This window comes from Durio zibethinus, chromosome 5 (genome assembly GCF_047325235.1).
Source record: "Durio zibethinus cultivar Kanyao isolate XHJ-2024 chromosome 5, ASM4732523v1, whole genome shotgun sequence".
In the NCBI taxonomy this organism is placed as follows: domain Eukaryota; kingdom Viridiplantae; phylum Streptophyta; class Magnoliopsida; order Malvales; family Malvaceae; genus Durio; species Durio zibethinus.
Window position 1 is genome coordinate 865,590 of NC_143166.1, and position 9,382 is coordinate 874,971.

Here is a 9,382-nt window from a genome sequence, read left to right on the forward strand (position 1 = left end):
TTTTCACCTCGGCTTTGAATATAAAAACGGTGCCGTCTCAATCGGACAAAGATTTTCCAGTACAAAGGGCGTTGGTTTTTTAGCTTTGGTCGGCTTGTTCGTTTCCTTGGGCTGACGGAGTTAATTGGCTGCTTCTGTTTATTAAACTCCACCGCTTCGTCCACTTTAAACAAAATAATGTTTACTGGCATTGTTTTAAACAATTGGATTAGTTGGTTTCGACGTCAGCCGCTTACATTCGCAAGTGGAATCTGATTCAGATCTGGGAAAAGAAAAGTGGTTCCCTCCACCATAATTCTTCGTTTCATTATCAGTCAAGAAAGAACAGAATTCATGCTAAAGGGTCACGGAATCCTCCACTTCACAAGTAAAGGAACTAAGGTTCTTTAATTTCATCAAAAACAGGATCCTTTCATTTCAAATCTCTACTCCTACTTGTATCTTTAATTTCTTTTAATAAAAAATTAAAAAGACAAACCCAAAATAGAAAGAAATTTACAGATAGATTTTGCCTTGTGTTCCATTTGAAACCGAATTATATTTGGTTTCGCTTGGTTTTTTTTTTTTCTTTTTTCGGTTTAAAGTTTGAATTTTTACTCCCCTGACACAGTTTCTGAACGCCATAACAAACCAGAAAACTCCGAGGTAACGTAAGAGTCATCCGGATACTCGAACAATCTATCATACGCTACGTGGTCACCATTATAATTATCTCCGATTCCAAACTCAAATGAGTCGTAGTTGGGGATCTGATCATCGAACCCCCACAACTCACTGATCCCTGTGGTGTCAGAGTGTACTCGCACCAACTCAATTACCTCACTTCTTCCCTCCTCACTGCCAATTGTCGTTGCTGTTGGAGGAGGCAAACCCAGCTCATCGTCGGAAGCCTCCAAAAGGTAGCCAAGATCCGATTGAGACTCGCCGGAATCCGATGTCAAATCCACTACTGGTACTGGTTCCGTCGCAGTCGATGCCGCCGACAATATCTCCTCTTCGAAACTCTTCATTACCGATGCGAGGTCTTGATTAACGGGCAAAGAATCCGGGTCATCAAGAAAATCTAATAAATCATCTCTGAGTCTCTTCACCTCGGGCGAGTCCGGGTCCGACTCGGCCGAGTCATCTCTACCTCGCTTCTTGCCGCTTAAATCCTCCATGAAAAAATATTTTTAAAAAATCGGCAAAGAGATTGTCTTATGACGTGCTTCACGATTTCGATTTTTCTCTTTTTCCTCGTATACAGAACTCGAAGAGCAAACACGAATGAGTTCGGTATGAAGAGAGCGGCAGGGGACACGAGTTTATATAAGGAGAGACCAAAGTAGAAAGAGAAAGTGGAGAGAGAAAGAGAGAAGCCGGAGAGAGAGAGAGTGAGTGACGATGGAGACGCATGCGCGTGGGGAGCAAATACTTAGGTCATCACGGAGCTCTTGCTTGGGTTAACTTATTAAAAGGGGCGCTTGACCGATTTCCAATGTGGATTTTATTAATTGGATTTGAATTCCGTGTTGAGGTCCGGTCAGATGGGGCCCAGTAGCCTAGTCAATCACGGCCTTCGGGTATTTCTTTTTTTTTTTTTTTTTTTTTTTGAGGCTGGCTTTTGCTAGTTGGCGTGGCTCGGCTGAATTCTTACTTAGTGGTTGGGCACAAAAGAGGATTTGTTGGTTTGGTAGGGAAAGTGTTGAGGGACAAAGTTGGGTGAGGGTTTTTTAAGTAAACTTGGTTGGATGCTTTAAAATTGGATAAGATTGATTTTGGGGGATAGGAGTGTAATCTAATCAATTTGAGTAGATTTAATGTCAGATTGGAGTTTGAATCAATTAAAAATGTTAATGTTTAAAGCTTAGTTCAAGCTTGATTGATTTTTTATTTTAAGATAATATCATAAATAATTTTAAATTATAATAAAGTATTAATACAATATTTAAACTTAAAAAAATTTAAATATAATTCATGAATTATAAATATATTAATTAATAAAATATTTAAAAATTAATTTATTCATTGCATTTTATCATTTAAAATTAAAAATATTAAAAATAAATATCACATTATATATTATATTTATAATTTAAGAATCATATTATAGATTTTTAAAAATATATATTATGTTAAATATTTTATTATAATTTAGAAATCATTTATAATATTTTTATTTTTATTTTTTAGCTTAATTCATAATTTATTTGAATAAATTGAGCTTGACTCAATAAATTTGATTAAATTTAATGAAATCTTAAATATAATTATTAAATATTTATCTATATTAAAATATATTAAAAATAAAAATTCGATTAAAATCATAAGCTTTTTAAATGTGAAATTTAAATATTTAAATTTGATTTAATTTATTATTTGAATACCTCAAATTTTAACTAAATTCAATAATAAATGAGGCAAACTGGAATATTCATGGAATCCAATCTAAGCAACCGGCAAATAAGCTTTGGAGAGTAATTAAGCTGCATATGATGGGGGATGCGAGGAGAGGTGGATATTTTAAAAGGTCTAAGCTAGATTGTGTTGAGCAAAGGTTATGGACAATTAATTAGGCGTTTTATTGGAAACTTTTTTTTAACGAATAGGACGTGCTCACTTGGTTGACAGTGAAATGGTTACACCTAAATCCAAATTAATGTATCTCACAAGAAAGCAAACGACAATTTATGTTCATAACATTTTTAATAAATTATTAATAAGTGATTAATTTAATCGATTAAAATTATTTATTTTGATAAAAAAATTTTAGATTTAAATTTTATCGATAATTATTTATTAAAATCATTTTGAATACATGATATACAATCATTTATCTTAAATTATTAGGTATGATATATTTTATCATGATTTAAAGAATTAAATAATATATCTCTAAATTTTTTCTTAAAAAAAAAAAACATTTCTAACAAATTCAACTCAATTTTCCAAAAATCTTGTTTAATTAAGGATTAAATGTTCTTTTTTAACAATAGAAATGAAAGATTTTGTATTACATATCAAACGCCATAAAATTGAACAAGAAACTAAAAAAAAAACTTCATTTGCTATTGAAAATTTGATTTTATAATATAAATTTTGCCCTTATTCAAATTTTTTTATTTTTTTTATTGATAAATACTTAAGAACCTAACCACAAAAAATTTATTAATCATTTTAAATATATTATCTTTTTTTTTATTGCACCAAATCTCTCTCTGCTCTCTGAATCTTAGCTGACCATCACGTCTTGCACAGATTCCAGTCACTTTCCCCATCCACTTAATTAAGAAAACAAATCTAAAACGCCCCACGAGCCTTTGTTTTTCGTTTTGTAAACGCAGGATGTTACATCTGGAAATAATAAAAATATAAATAAAATTCAAATCCAAATATAAAATTTTCATCAATCAACCACCGATCAGTTTTCCGCCTTCGTGTGAGCACGAAAAGATATGCCCAACTTGGGCGACAACCAGATCATTTTCCCCTGTCCTTCCCGATTGCCGCCCATTCCACGATAACACTGTCGGACCTAAAAAAATATTTTTAAAAGACAATAACCCTTTATTGTTATTTTTTAAAATTTCATTTCATTTCGTAACATAATGACAAGGATTATAACGATTTAATTCGAATTAAATTTGATTAAAATTTTTTTAATATTATTATTAAAATAATTTGAAATTTTAATTTAAATTCAAATTAAATATTTATTTAATTCGAATATAAATTAAATTTTTATTCAATCAAAATTAAATATAATTAAATTTTATTTATTTAATTTAATTTATTAATTTTAAAATTTTAAAATTTTTGTATATTATTTTAATATAAAATTTTAATATATTTAAATAGATTTTTTATATAAAATTATTAATTTTAATTTATAAAATTAAAAAATATATAATTTAGTTTGATTTAATTTTTAAAATTTTAAATTTGATTCAAATTTAATATATAAATTAAATATCTGAATTTGATATAAATCAAATAAAAAATTTAAATTAAATTAAATTAAATCGAATATTATAATTTTAAATTAATTTTTCAATTTTTCAATTTTTTTTTTTTCATCCTTGGCCATGGTTCACGACCACGCTTTATAGGATTAAGCCCCGTTAGCCAGCTTTAATTTTCGGCGAGCTTCAGCCGACACGTTCCAGAAGCAACTAAGCTAAGCCCACAAATATTGATGCACTCGAAGAAAATCAAGAGCCAGATTGCATCGTCAGTCATTGCCAATTGCCGCTGAATTCACGGTCAAGTTGGCTGCCGTGTCCAGCTGTTAATTGTTTGAAGCCGCTCCTCGAAAAACCAAAAACTTTCTTACAACTTGCCCTTCCTTGCACGTTTATTTCCATATGTCAATTTCTGAAATTTCCCCATTATTTTACTTGTTGGGTTTGTTAATTTAAATATAATTTTTTTAAAATACGGGGTATCTAGAACGATTGATACGTTTCCAAAGTATGGGCCACGTGTTTTGCAGGTGGTATGATTCTAAAAAAGCAAACACATGATACAAAAGGACGGTTGTGGTTGTTATTTCACTAATCACGAGGGCTCTCGTGGCACTGTCGGGTTAATCCTACGGTGGAGAAGCATTGTCGAAGTTGTATGATAAGACCCAATGAGTTTTTAATGTACCTCGGTTCTCTGTTTGGTTTTTTTTTATTTGTTGTGCTGTTTAATTTGGTGTCTGTCAGGCTTTTTTTTTTCTTTTTTTAAATTTACTTTATTTATTTTATTGTTATCTTCAGCCTGATCTGATCTCTGACACCTAAAAGCAGATCAGATCACACAATTTCTGCCCTTTTAACAACCACAATAATAAATAATCAATCTTTTAACGTGCCATTATTATATTCTTACTTCGTGTGGGTAAAATTATCTTATTAATTTATAAAAAGAAGTGATTGATGTCACTATTTTTCTTTAAAATTTCAAGGTTTTCATTGATTTAATTATTAAATAAAATTTTTAAAATAGAAAAAATTTATTTTCTTTATCTCAAATTTTTTGGTTATTTTTTAAAAATGTCTTAAAATTATATTTTATTTTTTAACGTATAAAACTCTTATTTTTATATTTTTTAAAATTATTTTTATGATTTTTTTTATTTTTAACATTAGAAATTATAAAATTTTAATCTTATATAAAAATTTTTAATTTTAATATTAAATACTATAAATTTAAAAAATTTTTAAAATTCTATAAAAATTAATACAAGATAAATAAATAAATAAATAAGAGAATACATTTTAAGTTGAAAAAAAAAAGATTTTGATCAAAAAAATTAATGCTCTCATTTGTGAAAAAAAAAAAATCCCCACATCATTATATCATTAATCTGATGTGGGCATGAAGGATAATTATTAAAACGAATCAACTTATAATTGATGTATATATGATATATCCTATGAATTTATATATCTTGTTACACATTTTTTTAATATAAATAATAAATGAGATAATAACCAAAGCAAGCCTAGCAAGTTGTTAAATTTTTGGCAGGAAAGGCTCTGCCAGGTGGTGCGTCGATTCTGTTTCGGGACATGGCCGAACGCAAACGTGACAGATTGGCAGCGCCGCACCATAAAACCCCATTAAAATATATTTAATTAAAAAAAAAAAAGCAAAAAAGAAACAAGATGATGAAGCCGGCGATGGCGATATAGCTAAGAGATTCTAACCTACAGTAGACAGCAGATTTAGCCAACCGATGAAAGACTAGTTTTACTATCTAAAATAAAAATGTTCAATGGACAGAACTGTACTACCAAACGCATCTTATTAAAAAAAATGTAATAAAAGATTGTCTTATTCACTTTGATTTTTTTTTAAAGAAAATTTAAACGCGGAGAAGTTATTTCATTTTTAAAGTTACGATAAATCATTAATTTATAAGTATATTTATAAATTTTTTTAAATTTATATATCATTTATCAATAAAAATTTATAATATGTTATATTTAAATCTTAAATTTTAACCACTCGTACTAATCCCTATTAATCATTTTTTTTTTCAGTGGAATTCAAACTTCTCGCATGTATTTGAAAGAAAAGAAAAAAAAAATTGCCATGAGTCTGAATTCAAACATTTGAACTAAAAAAAAAAAAACTTTGTGAACGTAGTTTCAATTTTCTTGGTTTATTGGAAAAAGAAAAGGTAACGCATTTGGCAGGTCGAATGCACAGGAAAATCTAGACTCCTTTTAATAATGATTACTACCAAAAGAAGAAGAAGAAAAAACATATAGCACAACAGCAAAAGTGCTGCTGTAAACGCATATAGAAACTTTGATTCGTTCTTTGGCAAAAGAAAAAGAAAATTCCCAAATCCACTTTCAACGGTAAGCACTCAACCTAGTGGCATATTCAATTCCTACAAACTTATCACATGGTTTGATAATGAGATAATCTAATGGAATTGGTTCAATGACGTGTCTCCCTAACGTTATATGCTTTTATATAAATTAAAAATTATCAACTATGTTATTTTCTTTTATAAAAGACAATCAAAATATTAAAACAATTTTTAAATTTAAAATAAAAGTAATTATTTTATTGCTTAAAATCTTTAAATTTTCATAAATTATATCATAGAATGAATGAAGGTGATATCTATTAAAAAGGCTATACCTTTCAAAATATGATGAAACATTCTCATAAAATTTATATTATAAAGATTCGTATTCAATTTGTGGATATTATTCATTTTTATTCAAAAATTTTATGATTTTTTTTTACAAAAAATATCTCATAAATTTAAATTTATATCTTTATATATTTTGCGTAACAAAATTTTAAATTATTTTGATATAAGATTAAAATGTTATACATGTGAAAAAAAATACTTATCAATTATAATTGAAAGGCACTTTCCTTCAATTACCATGTTTAACGTTTTCCACAAGTTCCACAAGACAGTGGGTGAAGCCACTTTATTGCTTCTAAAATATTTATCTTTTCGTGTAAAATATTCCAATCCAATTTTTAGGGGAACAAAATCTTTGTGGACTTAGAATTCTTTTCCAACATGATAACTTTGAAACATTGACATTGACATTTACATCAAACGAAATGTTCATGTGGGAAGACTAGCAAAGGTTACATACATCACATTTTGTGCATGACACGCTTTAGCTTTCAAGGAAATAGGAATCACATCTAACTTGGAAAATGAAAAACAACTGGGAATCAAAGGTATTGAAATCGTGAAATGGACCCATAAATTGTGGTTCTCTTTCACTATTTTGAATCAAGAAAATTCCTAATTTGAAAGCAATTTCTACCAATCTTCCTTTACTCTTCTCTTTTACTAATTTTCTCCTTTTGGTGGCTAATTAAGGCTTGACCCAACGCTTTTAGCGGGCCGCCTTTATTTCAGATCGTTAAGAAATTTCCTTTTATACGTTCGGTACAAACTAATTTCTTGCCCTCCTGTTCTTGGTTTGAGTTCAGGGTAGGTATGACGGTTGGAATATTTTTATCATATAAAATATTAAAATTTATGTATTTATATTATATTTTTAATAAAAATTATATATTATAATTTATATTAATATAAAAATATAAAAAATATATTTTTTAAATTTTATTAAATATATATAATTATTATTAAAATCTTAATTTATATCATTTTTTTATTTTAATTTTATATCATATTTTAAATTATCAACAAGTATGATACGAAGTATGAACAATTGACTTAAAAACTTTAATTGAGATCTTATCAACGGTGAACGGGTTAATTCTCTCATATTTTTCGTAAAAAACGCGCGAAATAGCAAAGCCGCTTGCGGCAAAAGGAAAATAAATGTGAAACTAGACGGTATGGGAAAAGAGGCAGATGGCCTAACCCCAATCAAATGCATACGATGGCTACGGCCACCACCCACTAGCTTTGGCTTATTATTTTTAAAAGGAGACAAATCATAAATTTCAAAAAATTAATATTAAATTTATAGACAGTCAACTAATAAATATTGATGACAATGAAATTCGAATTTAAATTTTACAATAAATACCAACTCGCAAAGGCTGCTCCATCACCTTGAATCATACAAAAGTTGGACAGCCGATGGCTTTTTCCTAACCCAAAGTTAGCAGTGATTTTAACTTCAACTTTGTCGGTAAAGTTAATTAATTAATTAAATCCCCCATATTGAATGCTAGGTTTTGGCTTGACCTAAATATGATTGTTTATGGGAAAACATTGCTTAGGTTTTCCCCGTGGGCTGGCTGCTGCCGTACGTATTTACATAATCAACTTATTTATGGACAAATACAGCAAAGGGCTTCTGTCAAATGTACGCACTCAAAACTTATGGACGCATTTATCAAATTTGTTTATAGCATTTTGCAATTTCTTAGCTAATCTTTGCTTGGCCGTCCAGGTGGCAAAATCAGTTGAAAAAACAGTCCTAGAAAATTTGAAATCAATTAATGTTAAAAATATTGTTGTTTGTATTGAATTTGGATTTGAAAGTGTTTTTAGAAGAAAAAAAAAAAATTCTTTACGTTTGTACTTTAAATCACAAATTAAAAATCGATATAAAAAATATATATAAAAAAGAGAAAGGTAAGAAAGATAAAAAATTGAAGTAAGATATCAAATAAAATGATAATATTTGAATGTATATATTTATAAATAAAAAATAAAAAATTAATGAAAAATAAAAATAACGTGATCGAATTAACGTGATAATTTTTAATAAAAGATAAATATTACAATATGTTTCGGATCACTAAATATCTTTAATAATTATTTATCATTTATGTTATAGGGATAAATAGGAATATTTGATTGGAACTAAAATTAAACATGGTTGATGCTTCATAAACGGGACAAATTAGGGTATTAGTCAACGGTGGATTTGTCTCATAATTTATAATATTTCTACATTTTGTTCAAGAAGTTGTAGTAATATTTTACTCAGAATATATGAAATTTGCACCTTAATATTTCATAATTAAGGACAAAGAATCTTCCCCGAATTTTGTTGATACCATCGTACGATTAAATCTATAACATAAGCTGAACAGCAAGTTTTCCCCTCGTTTAAATCGTAACAAGGGAAGATCGACTAGGCATTAATAGGGCGGCCCGAAAATACAAAAAGGGGAAAAACTTTATAGAAAATAAAAAATTTGGGCCTAGCCATTAAAGAAATGATTTTGAATTTAGGGCCTAATGGCTGACATAAATGTTTAGGCTTTGTGGGATAGACGTTTCCTATCTCTTTTTCCAAGTATCAGGGCTCAAAACAAAGGGCCAAACATCGGCCAGCATAATATTTTTGACTTCTTAGTACAAGTTGAATCCAATTCTACGATGAAAGTCTAGCAGATCCCATCCAGTTTTTGTGATAAACGAAAGACCCAATAAGGCAGTGGA

The 9,382-nt window shown here is 28.7% G+C and overlaps 1 protein-coding gene across 1 annotated transcript; it reads right to left on the reverse strand.

Moving 5' to 3' along the window:
• Window positions 1-410: 410 nt before the first annotated feature.
• On the reverse strand, window positions 411-1,420 carry LOC111282710 (uncharacterized). Its single transcript, XM_022870922.2, has one exon. The coding sequence runs from the start codon at window positions 1,158-1,160 to the stop codon at window positions 594-596; it is 567 nt and encodes a 188-aa protein (XP_022726657.2). The 5' UTR covers window positions 1,161-1,420; the 3' UTR covers window positions 411-593.
• Window positions 1,421-9,382: the final 7,962 nt, after the last annotated feature.

Coding starts and splice junctions, on each gene's coding strand:
- LOC111282710 (XM_022870922.2), bottom strand. CDS start 1,160: ATGGAGGATTTAAGCGGCAAGAAGCGAGGTAGAGATGACTCGGCCGAG.